This window comes from Nansenia antarctica, assembly GCF_963989245.1.
Source record: "Nansenia antarctica genome assembly, chromosome: 3".
Lineage (NCBI taxonomy): Eukaryota > Metazoa > Chordata > Actinopteri > Argentiniformes > Microstomatidae > Nansenia > Nansenia antarctica.
Genome location: NC_137688.1, coordinates 37873315 through 37896232, shown reverse-complemented (window position 1 = coordinate 37896232; position 22918 = coordinate 37873315). Strand labels below are relative to the sequence as shown.

Here is a 22918-nt window from a genome sequence, read left to right as displayed (position 1 = left end):
ACTTTCTCTTTCTCTTCCTCTTTTCCTCTCCCTCTCTCTCCCCCCTCCCTCTCTCTCTCTCTGTCCCTCTCTCTCTCTCTGTTTATCCACCAACAACAGAGTACAGTTCACCCAGGTGAGCTTCAGTCTTCAGGCTAATGCAAGTATGTGTGTGGGGAGCTGTGACGTAATTACAGTACAAACGTGCACACATAACAGCACACTTACAGTGCATGTTCGCCCACATAGCATAGTTCACACACAAGCCTCCCTCATTCATGACATTGAAGGTTACAGTTAGAACAAGACACAGCTCTCTCTCCCACTCTCTCTCTCTCTCCCTCTCTCTCTCTCTCTCTCTCTCTCTCTCTCTCTCTCTCTCTCTCTCTCTCTCTCTCTCTCTCTCGCTCTCTCTCTCTCTCTCTCTCTCTCTCACACACACACACACACACACACACACACACACACACACACATACATACATACACACACACACACACACACACACACCAAATATATGCTTTTAGGAGAGAGGCCCTCATAGAGACCAAAACCAAAACATTGCCGAATGCTGCATATTGGTCCATTCAGTGAGAAACAACAGAAAATGGAATTAAAAAACATTATAGTAAACTAATTATGGTATTCAGAAAACACTTTCTCCTCAAGATACGCTGTACACTAGTTACAGTAAAAGCCATGAATTTACATTTAGAGGTGTATGTGTGTGTGTGTGTGTGTGTGTGTGTGTGTGTGTGTGTGTGTGTGTGTGCGTGTGTGTGTGTGTGTGTGTGTGTGTGTGCGTGCGTGTGCATGAGTGTGTGTGTTTGTGTTTGTGTTTGTAAAGTGTTACTCCCAACTCACTGAGGCATGAAAGTCTCTGACTCCCCCATCAGTGCTTTCATGCTGTTTGAAACACTCTCAGCCCACGAATAACTGTGTGTCAGTGTGTGAGTGTATGCATGTGCATATACTGTATGTGTTTGTCTATGTGTGTGTGTGTGTGTGTGTGTGTGTGTGTGTGTGTGTGTGTGTGGGTGGGCTGTGTGTGTGCGTGGTGTGTGTGTGTGTGAGTGTGTGTGTGTGTGTGTGTGTGTGTGTGTGAGTGTGTGTGTGTGTGTGTGTGTGTGTGTGTGTGAGTGTGTGTGTGTGTGTGTGTGTGTGTGTGTGTGTGAGTGTGTAGTGAGTTTGGACAGAGGCTCTTTGTTTGTGGTGCCAGGTCTCAGGTCAGGCGAGTAGGCTGGCAGCGCCCACTCTGCCTCTCTTTCCTATCTTTCTTCCTTTCTTTTGTTTCGCTCTTTTGTTCATTCTTGCTCTCAGTCTTCCCCTCATTTCTTCCTCCTTTCCCTTTTGAAATGTTTCTTTTGGTAACACCTTAGTATGTGGGAACACTTGTAAGGCAATTTGTTTATTATTCTTATTCTCTCATGTTATAAGTCACAGCTGGCCAGTTAGAAGTGGTTCCAGGAACCCTCCAATCACTAGCTCACATTCGGGGATGGAACCAGCGACCTTGGGATTACTGGCTAGCCTCCCTAACCTCAAAGCCAACCTTACCTTCAATAACATTGTTGTGTGTGTGTGTGTGTGTGTGTGTGTGTGTGTGTGAGTGTGTGTGTGAGTGTGTGTGAGTGTGTGTGTGTGTGTGTGTGTGGGGGGGGGGGGTCTTGAAGAGAGCAAATACGTATGAGCTACAAATTAGTCCCATTATGTGTTCCCGAAAGTGTGAAAGAAACCCATTTTCTTTCTTTCTACCTTTCTCCTTCCTCTGTCTCTTTCACTCTGTCAGTCACTCTTTCTCCACTCACTTCCCTCCCTCTCTACTTTGTCCTGTGAATAGTGTTGGTGTATGTGAGAAGAGAAACGTGAGAGAAAAGCTAGACTCGGCTCGCCTCAGTCAGACGGTAGCCTCACTGAGAGACAGAGACACTCACCAGACAACCACAGTATATACAGTACAACTAAATAAAGCACACCGTTTCTCTCTCCCTTTTCTCTCCTCTCTCTGCTTTTCTCCTTTCTTTCACTCATTCCCTCCTCTTCTTTCCTCTCTCACATTCTTACTCCTCCTTTGCCATCCATCCCATCCCCCTCTCTATTTTCTCTGACCACCCCATCCTCTCTCTCAGCCATTTTTAATCAAGGAATTAAGGTGGCAGATTGGCCAGATGTGTGTGTGTGTGTGTGTGTGTGTGTGTGTGTGTGTGTGTGTGTATCCCCGTGGGATTATGAATGGTGTGAAAGTGAATGGTTGATAGTGAGAATACGGCATGTCGTTGCTGCTCATTTCGACATAGACAGTATCACAATCAACCAGAGATCTAGAAGGATCTAGAGGGATCTAGTTATATATCCGTGATAATCCCACATGACTGAAGAGGCTGTTTAGGAATAGGCTGTAAAGGCTAGAGAGGCCGGCTAGCAATCGGAAGGTCGCTGGTTCGATCCACGCTTCAGGAGGGAGCTGCATGTGCCCTTGAGCAAGGCACTTAACTCCTAATTGCTCCAGGGGCGCCGACTATGACTGACCCTGTGCCTAGAGCAAAAAAGACCAAATTCCAACAAATTGACTGACAAATTGCAATAAAACTATTATTATTATTAAGAAGAGAACTGGAAGTTGGTTATCATTATCAGTATGATGCATTCTAAATTTCGTTGTTTGGTACCTGTACTGTAGCAATGACAATAAAGACCATTCATTCATTCTAACAAGACATACATGTTACAACAAATCCTAACCCAAACACCGAGCCACACAACTGACCCACGAAGCACAAACGGTTCATGTTCATGAACTCAGATAACCTTGACACTTCCATCCTCTCCAGCATGGCTGTCTAGACTCTGTGCCTGTAACCATGAGCCTCTGCTGCCCTGTCAGAGAGAGTTTATTTACAGTGTTTACGTTAGGGGGCAGAGCTGGACATAACCTTCACACAGCACAGGGACAGGGACAGGGACAGGGACAGGGACAGGGACAGGGACAGGGACCGGGACCGGGACAGGGACAGGGACAGGGACAGGGAGCTCTCACCAGCTCCTCTGTCATCACCATTGGCTGACTGTGTCCATGTGTGTCTCTCCTTCACTCCTCCTCCTCCTAGCTACCTTCCCCACTTTTTTGCTGCTCTATGTACTTTCTTCTCTCTCTCCACTGTCCCTTAATTCCTCTTCCTGTGCTCTCTCCATCACTACACCCCCCCCCCCCCCCCCCCCCCCCATACACACACACACACACACACACACACACCACAGTCAGTCCAGGCCTGGATACAGAACAAAGCCATGTCTTTGTGCTGAGACTATGCAGGAGAGAGCAGGGAAGAGGGAGAGAAACACACACATACAGCAGAGCCAACAGTATGGAAGAGAGAAGGACCACCTCATTCTGTGTATGTGTGTGTGTGTGTGTGTGTGTGTGTGTGTGTGTGTGTGTGTGTGTGTGTGTGCGTGCGTGTGTGTGTGTGTGCGCGTGTGTGCGCGTGTGTGCGTGCATTCTAATCCATAGAGGTAATCACATATACAGTATATGAGGATGAAAGACAGGTACTCACTACAGATATGTTCTACTTGACTGAACACTTGAACACTCAGATCACGTTTGTTTCCTTACCACCTGCTTTGTCATAATATGACCATATGTTACACACCACCCAATGTTACAAACTCAAAGGCCCAATGACGCACACACGCACGCATGCACACACACACACACATACACACACACACACACACAAACACACACACACACACACACCGGCTAAGATCTGAGGCTGGAGGTTATTAGAGGATAGCAGCAGTCAATGAGTATTAGAGTTTCAGGCGGAAGAGAGAACCTTACAGAGTGACAGTTTAAAAACAAACCCTCAGCATAAGAGGTTGTTGTCTACTTGGAATTTCAGTTTCAGGCTCAATTTTCTGTTTACAGGAAACTGACACACCCCAATTTAAAATTGGCACTGGATGGGGACCTACAATATTCCCATTAATTATGTTTACAGGTAGCCTAGAGCACAGTGTTGAGCACAGTGGAGTAGAACCATGTTTTTGTGTAATTTGTAAGGCTTTTTGTGAGTGGTCATCATAATACACAATTTGGGAAGAACTGATGCGTTACGCACAAACCGACCCACTTACACATTTGCAGCATTACACACAAACACTCTCTTGTCTCAGGACTTAAAGTGGAGTGCAGGTTAAATGGAGGGAGTGCTCTCTCTGTGGGTAGGGTACACAAACTGGCCATGTTTGGGCTCCGTGAGAGGGACAGGTTTCTCTCACACACACTCTCTCACACACACATGCAGTGTTTCCTCTACATGCATTTCATCGTGGCGGACCGCCACGATGGAATTTCCTCCGCCACCATTCAGATTTCTCAACCCCAAAAAAAAAAAAAGATTTAGGCCGCTTTTCAGACCTTCACAGCGCTAGACACACCCACAAGCGCTGAAACTGGACCAGTCCGTGTGTGTCGCGAGTATTGAACTTGAGGCTGCGTTCGTAAATTCGCTCTGAGAGCCCCGGAGCGCACACTGGGTTCAACGTCATAAAGGGACCAAGTCATTTGATTGGACAAGAGGCATTCCGTGAGTGCTGATCAGATTTCCAGAGCGTATTTACGAACGCGCCCTGGCTGTCACCCGAACACCGCGAGCTAGCGTAGTGTAGTGTAGTATAGGATGCGTAGTGTAGTGTAGTGTAGGATGGAGAGAGAGAGGAGAAGCCTCTCTATGTGTTACCTATGTCCAGTGTACTAGAACCACTCTAACAGGAGTGTTTGTCCGTGAATAACACCGGCTATGCCCGGGGTAGAAACACAAGACTATAGCTGGATAAGGTCTACACGGTCATTTTAAGCCGTCGACCAGCCCTCTACGACCACGGGAAGTCATGTTAAAAGTGAAGATACTTCTGTTAAACTAAGCTAAGCTAAACATCGCTAATCGCTAACTCCCTCCTGGGCTTAAAGTGACAAGTAATAACGTTGTGAAAAAAAACGTCAGATCAGTGTTTTTGTTTTTATTGACAACGGAATTACATGCTGGAAAAACATGCAGACACAGACAATAAGAGACACACGGGAGAAGTACAGGAAAACATTTTATTTTTTTGGGCCATCCTTGAGTTTTGGCTGAAATTACGTCGTTGTTTTGAGCGCGCGTGCGCGTTTCATGCGCGTGCACGCGAAAAAAATCTGCGCGCGCGGTCAGCGCTACCCGCCACCATTGTAAAAATTCCTGGAGGAAACACTGCACATGCATTTGTGTCCACCCATGCATAAAGGCCACATGGCCGCATGGCCGCATGCACGGCCTCAGCCTTGCCACCTGCACAGTGTGCATGCGGACCAAGAGCTTCCTCCAACCCTCTGCTGGGTTTCTCCGATCCCTACCCATTCCCAAGCCCCCACCCTGGTCTCACATCTCCCTGGATTTCATCTCTGCCCTTCCCCCTTCTGATGGATTCACAACCGTTCTGGTCATTGTGGACTGTTTGTTTTTCAAAGGCGGCCCACTTCGTCCGCCTCCCCAAACTCCTGTTGGTCCGGAAGATTGCTAAGCCGGTGGTCCTGCATTCCCAGGACATGGTTTCCGATCACCCTGAGTTCACCTCCAGGTTTTGGAAGGCATTCACCACCTGCTAGGGATGTAACAATGCATCGCGAGACAGTTAATTATTGATACAAATATGTGCCGATTCAATTCGATGAGATGACAAATTAATCGCGATACTTTTTTAACCCATGAACAGTTCCTGAAAGCAGAGAAACTGCGCTTTCTAACCATATTGGGTTACACACAAAGCTTGGAGAGCTGAGGACAAGAGAGAAGCGGTATTACGAGCGAGCAGTTTTTGCTCGCAAACTTTCTTGGACAGATGTAATACAGTTGATATTTCAAATTGAACATGCTAAATATTTTGTTTATGTGCAATCACACTTTCCACTTCACTAAAAACCTGTAAAATCCAATTCGGTTTCAACGAAAAAATAATTAATAATAGGTTAAAAGGGACAGCAGAAGCTGTAATCTACTTTCGACTTCGCTTTCATTTTTATAAAGAAAAGGAAATATGTGACACAGTCTGATCATTTGGTCCAAAGAAAAGTCAGATCATTACTTCAGATCCCGACATGAGGACCAGAGCATTAGAATGTGTCACATATGCATTCATAGGCATTCTTTAAGGAAATACAGTATTTTGTAGTCTTTGTCTGAGAAATAATATTTTTCAGTCATAATTTGTCTGCAATCTCATTTTGTTAAAAAAAATCGCTAGAAAATCATATTGTGTACCCAATATCGTGAATCGTATTGAATTGTGAGTTGAGTGTATCGTTACATGACTACCACCTGCCTCTTCCACCCCCAGTCGAACAGCCAGATGGAGCGGATCAACCAGGACCTGGAGGGGATACTGAGGTGCTACGCCTACATCAATCCCTCCTCATGGAGTCAACGACTGGCGCACAACACCCTCCTCTGCTTCTCCACCGGGATGTCCCCGTTCCAGTGCCAGTACGGCTACCAGACCCCCCTGTTGCCGGAGCAGGAGAAGGAGACAGCGGTCCCTTCCATGCAGGCCCACTTCACACCACACCTGGAGGCAGGTGCGCACCGCCCTCCCTCCTCCTTCTCTCAAGCTCTCCCTCCACCGTCCTCCTCTCTCTCTCTTATCGCCTGGCTCTTGCTGCAGACGGACAACCACAAACAACCAACTGTTTAGTAAACAGACAGTACAACAGTCTCCAGTGTCCAAAGGACAACCTCTCTGACTGTGTGTCAAGGGTACGCGGTTCCACCCAGATGACACGGAACAGGACAACGAGAGTGAAGTTCCTCGGTACAGATGATGAGTTAACCTCGCCTACCAATGTCAGTAGTGTTTGTTACAATTGTCCAAACTGACGATTGTCCAAACTGAGATTCTGAGGTTCTAGGCCAGAATGTTTGACTTACTATATGCAAACCTTCTCTGGTTTGAAGGGTGAACAGAAATAGAAAAACATCACAATAGTGCTGCAAGCAGAAATAAAAGGAAAAAAATCACTGTAATGTAAATCTAGATGTGTATTGTAAAGACAAGATCATCCACTATTCTTATACGAGATCAGATTATCAGGCATTCTCTCGCTTCATTCATTGTTCATAGTCTTTTTCCACTACACTCCACTGTTTCTACTGTCAACTTTAGACATGGAGTCTTTCTTTTAGCCGGCGAGTCACAATGACCTACCTGAACTGGTGAAGGTTGAATATATAAATAAATTAAATGCCACAGACCCCCCCCCCACCCCTTTGCTCCCCCCTCCACTCACCTTCCTAATTTTCCTCGGAACTCCTCCCCCTTGGGCAGGTACACCAGGTTAGTATAAAGCTATGTAAAACTGAGTTAACCGTACAGAGAGCAGTGGGGCATCTGCACACAGCGGGATAGGTGAAGAAGGGGTGCAGGTGGAGTTCTCGGGATAAGGAGGAAAAACTTTTAAAAAGCAGCTATGGGGCTTGGAGTAAGTTTGGTTTAGCTTTTGTGGTATTTCTTAATTGATCAGAACGTTGTGTTTTGCTGTTCTTTCTTTAGTTTTTGTTTCCTGAGTGCATAGAAATATATTGCAAACTCATTGTCTTCATGTTTAACCATTTTAAGCATTTTCATGTGTGCCCTAAATAGGACATAGGCCCTTAAAGAGGTCTATTGAATAATATTACAATTTTTAAATATATATTTTTAAATTAATTATTAAAATATGATTATATATTATTCTATATACATTTCCTATTGAATGTGGTCTCATCTCTTACATGCCCTTTCTCACAGAAGGGGAAAGATGATTACAAACTGGCGGCAACCTCAGAAGATGGGGCAAAGAAGGGAAAGAAGGGAAAAAAGGAAAAGCAGAAGAAGGATATGGATGAGCTAAAGAAGGAAGTCGACCTGGTGAGTAAAACCATAACTGAAAACGCTTCATTCATTCATTCATTCATTCATTCATTCATTCATTCATTATTTCTAACTAATTTAGTTGACAGGTAAAGTGCTCTCTGATCAATATTTAGTTTATACATGCTTGAGCTGGCTAAACAAGTTATTTTCATCAACTCTGGGAAGGCTAAAATAAATGAAATGACATCATCAATGACATGTGCAAAGACATTTTCAGAAAGTGAGAAAAGTGCAAAATGCTACCGTTTATATGGACCAGAATAAGCACAGCATACTATATATCATACATAAACTTTATCTGGCTCTTTGGTTTGTAATTTTGCATGTGGAATTCATATTGTGTTGCATATTCCTACGTGTCCTGTGCAACCTTCCGACAGGGAAAAGACAGGAGAACTATCAGATGGTAGTTTTACTGGGATATGCTGTGCTTTTCCAATGACAAGGATTTGTTTTGTCTCTCTCTCTCTCTCTCTCTCTCTCTCTCTCTCTCTCTCTCTCTCTCTCTCTCTCTCTCTCTCTCTCTCTCTCTCTCTCTCTCTCTCTCTCTCTCTCTCTCTCTCTCTCTCTTACTGTGCTGTAGGATGATCATAAATTGACCTTGGATGAACTTCACAGGAAATACGGCACAGATTTAAGCAGGGTAAGTGAGTGTATGTAATTGAGTCTCCTACAGAGCTGCTAGGCACTCTGCACGTGAACCTTTCAGTTGCTCGGTGGATCAGTGGTGTCAGTCCTCCAAAATCCATTGAGGTCATACAGGTTATTGCACAAGGTCATACAGTACAACTCCATTGACTAATAGCTGTTTAAATTACTCTGAATGGCACTCAAATACACATTAACCATACATCTAACAAGCAGTTGAGTAACATGCATACAGGTGCTACAATATCTGTAAATGGTAATGCTATGTGTGGAAAGGATAACAATGAAACACTATTTTGGTGTGATAGAGCAAAGATAATGATATGCTGATATTTGATCTGAGGACGAAGCAGAATTTCCACTACAAGGGCCATATTCACACAGGAACATTGAAGGCATTATGTAGTCGGGGGGGGGGGGGGGGGGGGGGCTGGGAGTGGAGGGAAGCTTGCCTGACAAGTTTTTCTACTTTCATAGGAGGGGGGTAGTTTCATAGGAGGGGGGTAGTTTTACCCATAAGCAATATTTCTTTCTCTCTCTCTCTCTCTCTCTCTCTCTCTCTCTCTCTCTCTCTCTCTCTCTCTCTCTCTCTCTCTCTCTCTCTCTCTCTCTCTCTCTCTCCTTCCCTCCCCCATCTCCCCCACCTCTCTCTCTCTCTCTCCATCACTCCACCTCCCTCTCTCTCCACCTCTGCCACCTTTCTCACATCAAGGGTCTGTCCTCGGCTCGGGCAAAGGAGATCCTTATCCGTGACGGTCCCAATGCCCTGACTCCTCCCCCCACCACGCCAGAGTGGGTGAAATTCTGCAGGCAGCTCTTCGGTGGGTTCTCCATGCTGCTGTGGATCGGAGCTATGCTCTGTTTCCTGGCCTACGGAATCCAGGCCGCCTCAGAAGATGAGCCAGCCAATGATAACGTAAGAACTGTGACACATAATCCATCTCAAGATACAATCACAACGGCAGACACAATTGACGTCGCTGTCAGACCAGCAACAAACAAACTACGTTGACAAATTTGATAAACCTCATAGAGAAGCCTCATAGTTGACCACCGATCGATAACATTCTGACAACAACGGTTTCGAATAATCGAATCCAGTTAAATATTTAGGCCAAGCAACTTTTCCATCAAAAACCTCCCACGGATAGCTGGACTGGATTTCAAATTCAGACATAATGGTAAATGGACTGCACTTATATAGCGCCTTTATCCAAAGCGCTTTACAACGGCCTCTCATTCACCCATTCACACACACATTCACAGCAAGCTACCATGCAAGGCGCCAGCCCGCTCACTGGGAGCAATTTGGGGTTCAGTGTCTTGCCCAAGGACACTTCGACATGTGGCCAGCCTGGGCTTGAACCGCCGATCTGCCAACCTTGCGATCATTAGACGGCAGCTCTACCTCCTGCGCCACAGCCGCCCCCTTGCATCATCAGCCACGTATCCTTCAGTTTCAGTTCACAGTTTCACTATAGCCACAGTTTCACTATAACTATTTACTTTGGGTGTCCCTTGGATAGGCGTTTTAGGTTAATTATACAGGATCTTTAACAGGTTAACAAAGCTTCGATTTTTGAACACTATTTCTAATAGAGTATCATTGGTGATCAGTGATGATTTGATTGACAGGCCTGGTGTTAAATTCATCTGACAGAATTGATCATTTGAGATTTGTCATGATCTATCTGCCTCCTCTCCATCCCATACAGTTGTACCTGGGTGTTGTACTCTCTGCTGTCGTCATGATCACTGGCTGTTTCTCCTACTACCAAGAGGCTAAGAGCTCAAAGATCATGGACTCCTTCAAGAACCTGGTCCCACAGGTACCGCTGCTTCTGAAACACTTCTAAGAATAACTTGACTTTAACACTGTTATGTCTACAGACACTAATCCCGCGGTCTGTCTTACAGCAAGCCCTGGTTGTCCGTGACGGTGAGAAGAAGAACATCAACGCTGAGGAGGTTGTGGTTGGAGACCTGGTGGAGGTGAAAGGAGGAGACAGGATCCCAGCTGATCTGCGTGTTATCTCTGCACATGGCTGCAAGGTGGGTACTTCAAAGTCCTCTTGACCCAAATACGTCATGTGCGTCCTACTTCAGTACCATTCATTGCTCAATTTATTATAATCTGTCTTTTCTTCACAGGTGGACAACTCCTCCCTCACTGGTGAATCTGAGCCCCAAACCCGTACTCCTGACTTCTCCAATGACAACCCCCTGGAGACCAGGAACATTGCATTCTTCTCTACCAACTGTGTTGAAGGTACAGAACTCATTGCAAGATAATAGAAAAACATGGGAAGGAAATATTTGATTTAGCTTTCGTTCATGTTGTGAAGTTAAGAAAATGTTGTGGTTATCTGACATTATCAAACATTTTGTGAGCTATATATCTCATGTCTCTCTTTTCATTCAAGGCACTGCTAGGGGCATCGTCATCAACACTGGTGACCACACTGTCATGGGTCGTATCGCCACCTTGGCCTCAAGCCTGGATTGCGGGAAGACTCCTATTGCCAAAGAAATTGAGCACTTCATCCAAATCATCACCGGTGTGGCCGTTTTTCTTGGTGTGTCCTTCTTCGTCCTCTCCCTTATCCTGGGATATGGGTGGCTGGAGGCTGTCATCTTCCTTATTGGAATCATTGTCGCTAATGTGCCCGAGGGCCTCTTGGCTACTGTAACTGTAAGTAAAGGATCTAATTTCAACAGTGTTCTAATTAAATTGAGTACCTAAACATGATAATATGCATTCCCAATTATGTGTCCTGGCTGACACATTAGAGAGTTTTTTTATCTAAGAAACTGAAGATAGGCTGCTTTATATGAGGGTAATTGTATTTGAGTGTCTTACGCAATAAGTTAATCTTTATTAACATTAGAGTTGCCTGATGGTTAGGCAATATTAGACATTAACTTTGAGTGGTTATGGTAAGAGTAAATTGTCAGGTGAAGGCATTAGCAAACATTAGCATTAGCAACAATAAATAGCAAATATTTGTGTCCATAGTGCAATTCAAATGAGTGATGTGAGGATTGCAAGGCAAGTTGTTAATGTCCCCACCACCCCACCAGCCTCCTTTTACGGCCTTCCGCTGTATTCACCTGCCAATTGGGTTGCCAACTGTTCCGTATTAGCCGGGATGTCCCGTATTTTGGGCTGGATGAATATACAGGACCTCCCTTGTCCTGTATATTCATCCAATCACAGGTCCCCTCATGCGTACGTATAGCATAAATGCACCAATTCCTGCAAACCCCCCCCGCCCCGTGCAGTGGCATGCCATCTTTTGTCCCGTATTTGGTAGTGAGAAAGTTGGCAACCCTACTGCCAGTATAGCTAAATGCGTCAACCAGGACATGCAATTGGGAATGCGTACTGTCATGTACATAATTCATCAAAACAAAATCATTATATCGAAATGTGAAGTTTTTAAATGTGTCACTCTTTAACTTTTGAGTATGGGCTGTCCACCAAAGGTGTGTCTGACCCTGACTGCCAAGCGTATGGCCAAGAAGAACTGCCTGGTGAAGAACCTTGAAGCTGTGGAGACCCTGGGCTCCACCTCCACCATCTGCTCTGACAAGACCGGCACCCTGACCCAGAACAGGATGACAGTGGCCCACATGTGGTTCGACAACCAGATCCACGAGGCCGACACCACAGAGAACCAGAGCGGGACTTCTTTCACTAGAAGCTCTCCCACCTGGGCTGCCCTGGCAAGAGTCGCTGGCCTTTGCAACCGTGCCGTCTTCCTGGCAGAACAGAGCAATGTTCCTATCCTTAAGGTGAGTTCCCAGAGAGCTACTATTTCCACCCACATTGCATTCAAATATTGTATTGATGGTATCATTTTACTGCATAACATAATACAGTATCAATAACCTTATCCCCTATTGAATGATGAATGAATGAATGAATTGAGGCTTTGAGCTTTGATATATCTGATCTACTAAACCTTGTGGTAATGATTGAGTGATGCATATCTTTAAATCTTGGCAGATCCATTCCAAGCCCATTCATCCTCTTCCTTCCTTTCTTGTTTCCTTCCTTGTGTCCCTTTCACAGAGAGATGTCGCTGGTGATGCCTCAGAGTCTGCCCTGCTGAAGTGTATTGAGCTGTGCTGTGGGTCTGTCAAAAGCATGAGAGACCAGTATTCCAAGATCTCTGAGATCCCCTTCAACTCCACCAACAAATACCAGGTAACCAGTTCATTTCATTATTGTCTCTGGAGGCTAACGAAGGGTTAAATTGGGGTCCCCAATCTAACCCTTCATTAGCCTACAGAGACAATGTTCAGCTGTCACTAACATTCTAAATGAGTGGAATGTAAAGTCCATCATGCTTCAGCCAAGTTTAAGATCTGAGGGTTTTGGTGCTCAGCAGTACAGAGGACAATATAATAGCAAAACTGTTACCTGGCCACTTCCATTAGACTACCCAAATCAAGACACCAGAGTACTCATACAATAGATACAACAGATTGTATGAGTGCTCCGGTGTCTTGCTTTGGGTAGTCTAATAGAAGTGCCCAGGTAATAGTTTTGCTATGGAACTAATAAACCTTACATGCAGTGAATGTTGTTTCTAAAATGGTCGCTCATGCCTTTTTGTCCCCTCAGCTCTCCATCCATAAGAACGCCACGGTTGGTGAGTCCAAACACCTGCTGGTGATGAAGGGAGCGCCTGAGAGGATCCTGGACCGCTGCTCCACCATTATGATCCAGGGCAAAGTGCAGCCCCTGGACGACGAGCTGAAAGATGCCTTCCAGAACGCCTATGTAGAGCTAGGAGGACTGGGGGAGAGAGTACTGGGTATGATTTTCATACCAGTATGGTATGCTGTGTACATGATTTAGGGAATATTGGTCCAAAATGTTACGTCTTCAACATGCAAAATTCTAACATAATGTTCGACGTGTGTGTGTGTGTGTGTGTGTGTGTGTGTGTGTGTGTGTCACACTCAGGTTTCTGCCATTTTGACCTCCCTGATGAGCAGTTTGCTGATGGCTTTGAGTTTGACACTGAAGAGGTGAACTTCCCCACTGAGAACCTGTGCTTCGTTGGCCTCATGTCCATGATTGACCCTCCCCGTGCCGCTGTGCCTGATGCTGTGGGCAAGTGCAGGAGTGCTGGAATCAAGGTTATTGTTCCCTCACAAACCTCTCACATATCTGACAGATTAACTAATAAGCATAAACAAGGACAAATCTCAGAGATGATCCTACTGTGTTTCAAGCATGTTGGTCTTTATTAGGCTTGGCTAACGAAATCACGACTCCCTCAGGTTATCATGGTGACTGGTGATCATCCAATCACTGCTAAGGCCATCGCTAAGGGAGTGGGGATCATCTCTGAAGGCAACGAGACTGTTGAGGACATCGCTGCTCGTCTGAACATTCCAGTGACAGAGGTCAACCCAAGGTACAGTACCTCAAAACACTGTTTAGGTTCTAATAAGGCCATAGATTAACTTGCATACTGTACCACACAGACATGATTTCCCTCATTCTAATATGCATATTTCTTCTTTTCATAAAACATTTTTTATGTTTTATGTAGCATAAGAATTATGTTTTTGAGGTCTTTGTGCAGCAGATGTGAGTACATGTGGGTATTTAGAGAACCAACACAAGTTAGTTATATTTGGGGCGGCAGGTAGCCTAGGGGTTAGACAGGCTGGCCAGCAATCGATAGGTCTCTGGTTCAATCCCTACCCCAGAAGGGAGCCGGATGCGAGCTGGTGACTGGAGGGTTGCTGGCATCATATCTTGTGTCGTTCTGCCGTTGTGCTCTTGTGCAAGACACTTAACCCCTAACTGCTCCAGGGACGCTAAAGATGGTTGACACTGTACCCAGAGCCCAGAGCTCTGTTCTCCCTGAGGAGAGAGACGTGTGCAGGAACTACATTTCGTTGTCTCAGTACTTGTGCTCTGTTCAATGACAATAAAGTTGAATCTTAAATCTCTATATATTTTGTGTTCATTTCCATCGTTTCACCATCCAGGGATGCCAAGGCCTGTGTGGTGCACGGAGGAGAGCTGAAGGACCTGACTGAAGGACAGCTAGATGAGATCCTGATCCATCACACTGAGATTGTGTTTGCCAGAACTTCCCCTCAGCAGAAGCTGATCATTGTGGAGGGCTGTCAGCGTCAGGTAACATTTCAAAAACAACAATACAACACCGGACACATTCAATATTTCAGACACACTATGTTGATGTCACAGGCTGTCAATCCTTGCCTCCAGAGTTCTGCTTATGAATTTGAGAGTGGTAACATGTCTCCAAACCCATTCCTCAGCATTGTGTTGTGTGGTGGGGATATTGTTTTTCAACCAACAATTCTTGCCCATGAGTCTGGATGGATCAATCTTGCTTTTTGAGTTGATCTCTTGAGTTGATCTCTCCTCATCAACAGGGTGCCATTGTGGCTGTGACAGGTGATGGTGTGAACGATTCTCCTGCTCTGAAGAAAGCTGACATTGGTGTTGCTATGGGTATCTCTGGATCTGACGTCTCCAAGCAGGCTGCTGATATGATCCTCCTGGATGACAACTTTGCTTCCATTGTGACTGGTGTAGAAGAGGGTAAGAGAAGCTGTGCGATAGCCAGCATTTTACTAGCTTATTTCATATCATAGCTCAACATCCTCTTAACCTTCTGTTTCTCTTTCTCCTGTCCTCCATTATCTCTCAGGCCGTCTGATCTTTGACAACTTGAAGAAGTCTATCGCCTACACCCTGACCAGTAACATTCCAGAGATCTCACCTTTCCTCCTCTTCATCATCGCCAACATCCCACTGCCCCTGGGGACAGTCACCATCCTCTGTATCGACTTGGGAACTGACATGGTGAGGATTTTGTTGATAAAAAGGTTGATATTCTTAGTTTATTGTTTGCTGTGACTCTAATCTTTGAAACCACATCTACCCTCAAGGTTCCTGCTATCTCCCTGGCCTACGAAGCAGCTGAGAGTGACATCATGAAGAGACAGCCAAGAAACCCCAAAACTGACAAACTGGTGAATGAGAGACTTATCAGCATAGCCTATGGGCAAATCGGTAAGAACAGCCAATGGTCTATTATCTGTAGTTTCAGTCTTTAGTCTGGAGGTCATAATAAAGTCCTACGTTGCTATTATGTGACAGCAGCTGGTGAAACCGGTAACAAGTCGGCAGCCGATTTAATGTTCCGAATTCTATTGTAAAAAATGTAAATACATTTCAGCGTTGTTGAAAATCAATGACACACTCGCTAGTCAACTAACACAGCTTGTTTTGTGAGCCTGTTAATAATGTAAAGAGGGGCGCTTAGGTGGAGTAGCGGGTTAAGCGTCGACCAGGGTTCCTGGTTCGATTCCGGCTGCGGACATATCCTGCATGTCATCCCTTCTCTCTCTCTCACCCTTACTTCCTGTCAAAATCTCTATCAATAAAAATAAATATATATATATATATATATATATATATATATATATATATATAAACAAAACAATCTAAAGTAGTGTTATAGTTAACTAGGTAGTAGTGGGGATCACTCACCGAATCCATTGCATTGCAATGTTTTGGCTTGACTAGCGAGTGTGTCATTGATTTTCAACAACATTGACATTTATTTAAATTTTTCAGAATAAAAGTCAGAACAATTTGATTGGTTGGCGACTTGGGTTTTTAGTTTTTTGGGGGGTTTTGTGGTTGTTCAGTTTTCTTTGTCTCCATGTAATCTTATTGTAAAACATTGCAGTGAATGATCCGTTCCTTCCATAGCATATTTAATGTCTAAGAAACAAGTAATTATTCATCCTTCTAGCATTGTAACTGCCAATGGCCCCTGGTCATAGCATAGATAATTTTCTTTGATTTTAAGATTAATTTCTTATGACTACTTATGGATAGATGATTTGCTTTTCTTACAACGACTGATGGATAGATGATTCGCTTACTTAGACAAATGTATGTAAGTCGTCTTGGATAAAGGCGTCTGCTAAATGCCAAAAACTTAAATAATGTAAATCTAAGAGACACAATCTTTCTTCACTGATGATACCACCACTCTATGCAGTACAACTGGTCCCGCTGTAGCTCAAATACCATCACTTTTAGTACCTTATTCTACTTCATTATTACATACTTTACTTATTTTACTTTATTCTATTATTGTTGTTTTTGTATCCTGCTGCAATACCAATGTCGAAGAACCTAAGCCTAAGAATTTTACTCTTGGGGACCTGTACATTGGATGTAATAAAAGTGAAATTCTGATTCTAATTCTAATTCTGATTCTGATTCTGATTCTGATTCTAATTCTGATTTTCTAATCCGCTCTCCACAGGCATGATGCAGGCCACGGCCGGGTTCTTCACATACTTCGTGATCCTGGCTGAGAATGGCTTCTTGCCCATGGACCTGCTGGGCATCAGAGTCGACTGGGACAACAAATTCATGAACGACCTAGAGGACAGCTACGGCCAGCAGTGGGTCAGTATCCAAATGCCAGTGGGCTTTGAGTTCTGATGATTGCCATCTGTTGTGATGAATCCCTGATCTCCTGCACTTTCTCAATCTGTCTGTCTTCTCTATTCTTTTTGCCCCCAATCTCCTTCTCTACACTCTACTCCGTCTATCTCTCAGACATATGAGCGCAGAAAGATTATAGAGTATACCTGTCACACAGCATTCTTCGCTAGTATTGTGGTTGTCCAGTGGGCTGATCTGGTTATCTGTAAAACCAGGAGAAACTCCATCCTTCAGCAGGGAATGAAGTGAGTACACTTTAGATATAATGCCTTGCATAAATATGGCCTTAGGACTCAAGGGGTTTTAGGTGTCTTGGTCAGGGGTTTGAGGGCTCTGGGTCCATATAGCAATGTTCATACAGTCCTGTTCAAACACCACAGAATCAATATCCCTCTGTTGGTGTCAATCGATGAAAATAATTTTGTTTGCACCTCCCATTTTAGGAACAAGATCCTGATCTTCGGCCTGTTTGAGGAGACAGCCTTGGCTGTCTTCCTGTCCTATTGCCCTGGAATGGACGTTGCACTCAGAATGTACCCACTCAAGTGAGTAAAAACCCCTCAATTAGATTAGCCTAATTGTCTTTGTACATCTACTTATCATGGAATTAACCAAAGTCTTGGTCGTTCTGGAAACAGTTCACTTTCCTTTCACCTCACCCTCATTTTGTTGCCTTTGGAGGTTTGATCCCGTTCCTTTATCACACTTTTATCTTTCATCTCAGAATGTCAGAAAAGATCACTCACAGATTAAAAGGAATGTCATGGTAAAAAATAGTTAAAATAGATAGAGAGATGTTGAAAAGGAAGTAGACTCCTGTGTTCTGAGCTGTAGTTAGGTTTCATTACAGTAGTTTCACAAAGCCTGATAGAGTTTAATCATTATCCCTCCCCATTTGACCTTCTATTGCCCTCTCTCTCACTTCTCTTTTCCTTCACTCATCGTTACTCTCTCTCTCTCTCTCTCTCTCTCTCTCTCTCTCTCTCTCTCTCTCTCTCTCTCTCTCTCTCTCTCTCTCTCTCTCTCTCTCTCTCTCTCTCTCCTCAGACCTTGCTGGTGGTTCTGTGCCTTCCCCTACTCCCTGCTCATCTTCCTCTATGATGAGGGTCGGAGATACATGCTGCGACGCAACCCAGGAGGTAAGATCTCATAAGGTTTCCGACAGCCACAGGAGTGCTGGTCACAACAACAAACCAGAGGTCAAAACAAATCCAGTGCAGACATATTAACATACACCGTCCACTACAAACATACACCGTCCACTACAAACATACACCGTCCACTACAAACATACACCGTCCACTACAAACATACACCGTCCACTACAAACATACACCGTCCACTACAAACATACACCGTCCACTACAAACATACACCGTCCACTACAAACATACACCGTCCACTACAAACATACACCGTCCACTACAAACATACACCGTCGGGAAAGAAAGAAGAAGCAATGATTCAAAAAATGTAATTAAATGTATAGTGAGGTCATGACAGAAAAGAGAGCAGCATGATACACATTAAAACAGGTACGTGTGAGTCCTACTTAGCTCATAAAACTTAGCTCTGTCACAAATAGTACCATACCCAGCCAGCTCACTGATGGCTTAACATGAACTCTGGATAGCTTATTCCCATAACATCTGTTTTTATCAAGGCATATACAGTAATTACAAGACAAGTAGGATTGTGGTCCTGAATCAAATTACATGTTGAATGACATTATTTGGCTTTACTGTTGGATGAATCACAACTCACAACACCAATGTTTTCTGGTTTCAGGTTGGGTGGAACAGGAGACATACTATTGAGGGAAAGCAACCACCACATGATCACCAGATCTCAACATTACCATGTTACATTTCATTTCAATCTGTCCTCATCATTGAGAATGTCTTCATTGTGAGAAAGCCATTTTGAATAAACATCACTTCATCACAAATGCTTAAGTCTATATTGCTTTTTTGTTGGTGTTGTGTGTTCTTGGATATAAGGCATTTAGACTCTATTGCCTCCCTATAAAAACTGAGGAGTACCAACAGCATTACTGTTGGTTGGAACAATGTGCTAGAAATATCAAGGTTGTGGCTCTGAATCCCACACAAGCCACATACTAAAATGCTAGCAGTAAGCAGTTAGTGTGTCAGTTAGTGTGTCAGTTAGTTAGTCAGTTAGTTAGGAAGTGTCCAGATAAACAGAAACAAAGTGTGGATTGAATTGTGTCCTTGTCCAAAGACTCCCTTCAGGGTAAGGAACCAAATATTTCATTTAAAGTGCCCTTTTTAAAGGATTTATACATTATTTATGATTTAACTTACAAATCATTTATGAACCATTAACAAACAGTTAATGGCAGTGTTGTGACACCCTCCCTATCATCAGACTACGTCCACTTTTCAGCCAAAAGTATGTTAGTCTCATCCTACTAGTGTTTTCCTTGCCTACTTGTATCATCTTAACCACATTTTGGATATTAATAGCAGTTTTAGCTTGAGTATTTTAGCGTAAATGACAAGTGTCGATGTGTGTGCAAACTCTATAGAGGGGTAGTGGGTGGTGAAAAGGCCTTTAGGAGTCAGTCAAGATGTAGCCTGAAGAGATGGGTCTTCGGCAGAAGATAGGTAGGGACTTTGCAGTTAAGTAACTAATACCTCTGCCCTGTTCGACTTGGAGTTTTGAAAGCTGGTATACTGGTCCCTCTCCTCACAAGGACCACATTTGCCTCAAGCACCCATGACTGACACCATGATGGAGTTTCCGCCATATTTGATTTTGGTTTGGTTTGATAAAACCGATTCACTTGATCATCATTGATGATGATGCTTACATGGCTTACATTTCTGCTAGCTGCTATATTTATTGTTATCATTATTATTTATTATAATTATTATAATTAGTAGGAGTAATAGCACTAGCAGTAGTAGTATTACTACTATTTGGCAAACACCTAGTGACTATCCAACTATTAAAAATGAATTATTTTTTAGCAGTTAACTGTTTGTCATGGTTTATACAGGATTTATGATCAATTGTTTATGAACTAGTTATAACTCATTTATAAACCCTTTATAAAGGACACATAAATATAAAGTAAATTAAAACTAAAGTAAGCTAAAGTAATTAGCAAAAAACAGCTCTGTAGAGTCTGTCTTAACTTGTTTGATGACCCAAGGGATTTCTACAAATAGCCTATGGATTCCAAGGAAAGGATCATTTGTGGACATGGAAAAACTTTCTGTGACCATGTTTTACTCATTGGGGTACTGGACAATGAATAGTGAATCCAGAATGTAGTTTTCTTCACTTTTGTAACTGTAGGCTTCTATTTACTGCATTAAATCGGTCCTTCACGCTTGTTTATTTTGTGCACGCCTTAGGAGAGACCAGTTTCTGTTGACAGAGTGACTATCACACCAACCCCCCTCCCTTGCATATCTCTCTTCCCCTTTCAGTCTCCATCTACCCATTTGAACCCCACCCCTCTTCTCTTACCCTCATTTAAGAGGGTGTAAAACAGCGTCTGGGATGGGGTTGATGTCACGGGAAAGCAAACACTGTGGAGATAGCATGAGAGGGGATGGAGTTAATTATCACTAAAGTCCTTGTGTTAGTAGTCAATGGACAATACCATTCTGATAGACTGACCCTTAAGATAATGGAAAGTATGGGGTCAAATAAAGGAGAGTGGTCACCACATTCTTAAACTATAGCCTAATGTAAATTTGATATTTGAATATCTGTCAAAACAGTCTGATTACATGTACGTATGTAGGATAGCAAATGTAAAGCACAAACAGTTTCATAAATCAATAGGCTTGAATACAAAAACAGAATAATAAGTCAGAATAAATCAATAACCTGAATATTGGGCTAGACAATTCATGATACTGCTTTTCCTTTTGCAGCAGGGTTTGTTTATACATCCCTAGGGCCAGCAAGAATTATGTAGAGGCATTTTCCTAGAGCTTCCATGAATGATTGAACGTGTCATAAGTCATAAAGACCAGAGAAATAAACTTAAATCAAATAGAATGCTGTGAGCTTAGTCTAGGACCATATAGGATCTTGGGCATAGCAAAACAGGGAACTCCCTTTTCTTTGGTTCATGTGCAATTATGGAATGTCATTTTTATTTGTATTTCTGCAAATAAAAGTAAGTGTATAACATGAATCGTGTTTGAAAGTATAAAATAAATAATTAAGTAGCCCTCCGAAGAGAGGTCATGGTGGATTAATAAAACAATACTCTGCTATATCTTCTATATCAAATGTTCTGATCTTCTTCATTATCATCCTTTCTACCCAATGTTACACCCCCTTATGGTGACCAAACTCATTCATTGTCACCTTCATTTGCATCTGTTGTCCTACAAACCTTTTGCTGACAGTTTGTCATTCGAGTATCCACCACTTCACATAACAATAGCCACACCATTGAGTCCAAGTGGTGGTGTGTTTGGATTGTTGGAAAGAACTTTGGCACCACCCGGGATACATGAGAGTCACTCGTATGCCTGGAGCCAATGTTTGTGTGGTGTGTTAATAGCTGGAAGGCATAGCATGGGTGTGGTGAGAGTAGGGCATTGTAGGGTCTTATTCATAGCTTTCATGTGACGTCACAGCATAGTGGAAACGCCCACCTGACGGGCAAAAGGCACTTTTTGCGGGCAAAACCCACGGGCAAAACCCACTTTTTGCGGGTTAATAACTTTGATTTCCCGTGGGTTAGGAAAATAATTCCAACGTGTCCGGATAGAGTAGAAGACAGGGAATCCAACACTATTTGAATGGAGTCGATCCTCCACTCCTATCACCGTGGACACAGCAAGGAGCGAATTCCCGGATATAAATATTCCCTCGCCTCTCTGACAGCGGGAGTTGGGAGTTTCGTCCAGCAGCCGGTGAACGCCCGGTTGATCGAGTTTCATATTAAAAGTATATCTTCTCGGGGTGTCAGCGCGGTGGTTAAGGGCTCAAAATGACCGTATACTGATGGTGAATTTAGCAATAATAGTCTTATGTTTGTACCACCTCCATAACCGGTGTTATTCACGGGAAAAGCCGGTCAAGGAGGCACCCTTTGCAGGTCAATAACTTTGATTCTCCGGGGGTTAGGAAAATAATTCCAACGTGTCCGGATAGAGTAGAAGACAGGGAATCCAACACTATTTGAATGGTGTCAATCCTTCACTCCTATCACCGTCGTGTATCTTGATAGTTCTTCATGAGTGAGGTGGTCTAAATAGTAGGCAGCCATGTTGAGCGATGTTGCTATGATACTTTTTGCCCGTCAGGTTGGTGGTTGCTAGGGAAGAAACCACGTGACTGAAAGCTATGAATAGACAGTGTTTTGAGGATGCATAGGGCAAACATAGGTGTGGAGAGACAACTTCTTTCTACTCCGAAATGTTGACTCAACACTAGGGGGCAGCATACTGATGAAGAGCATTCTCGCGTGCTCTGTGGGGGCTGGAACGTGATAGTTTCCATGGCAACTCATTTATAGGATCGGGCTCACAGCATGTAAATAAAATGTGAGATATTTTTAGTTTCCTCTTTGAACGTGCACACACAAACACAAAAACACACACGCAAGCACGCACGCGCGCGCACACACACACACACACACACACACACACACACACACACACACACACACACACACACACACACACACACACACTGTGCCTGCCATCTGTCCATCTGTCTGTCAAGTCTCTCTACACGAGTGCTAACTCCAAATTGCATTGCAAAAGCTTTCAAGCATCAGGGGTCTAAGATGAAACCCCAAACCCAGAAACTGTGAAG

General features: G+C 43.7%; 1 protein-coding gene across 1 annotated transcript; it reads left to right on the top strand.

Moving 5' to 3' along the window:
• Window positions 1-7483: 7483 nt before the first annotated feature.
• On the top strand, window positions 7484-18921 carry atp1a1a.4 (ATPase Na+/K+ transporting subunit alpha 1a, tandem duplicate 4; the record flags this gene model as incomplete). Its single annotated transcript, XM_080526391.1, has 22 exons — window positions 7484-7495; window positions 7804-7923; window positions 8513-8572; window positions 9290-9493; window positions 10293-10406; window positions 10495-10629; window positions 10729-10846; window positions 11001-11269; window positions 12064-12372; window positions 12653-12787; window positions 13208-13400; window positions 13553-13728; window positions 13873-14009; window positions 14593-14743; window positions 15007-15175; window positions 15285-15439; window positions 15526-15649; window positions 16920-17065; window positions 17219-17349; window positions 17548-17649; window positions 18152-18243; window positions 18893-18921. 22 exons carry the CDS (start codon window positions 7484-7486, stop codon window positions 18919-18921), a joined length of 3081 nt encoding a protein of 1026 aa, XP_080382517.1.
• Between the last annotated feature and the right edge of the window lie 3997 nt (window positions 18922-22918).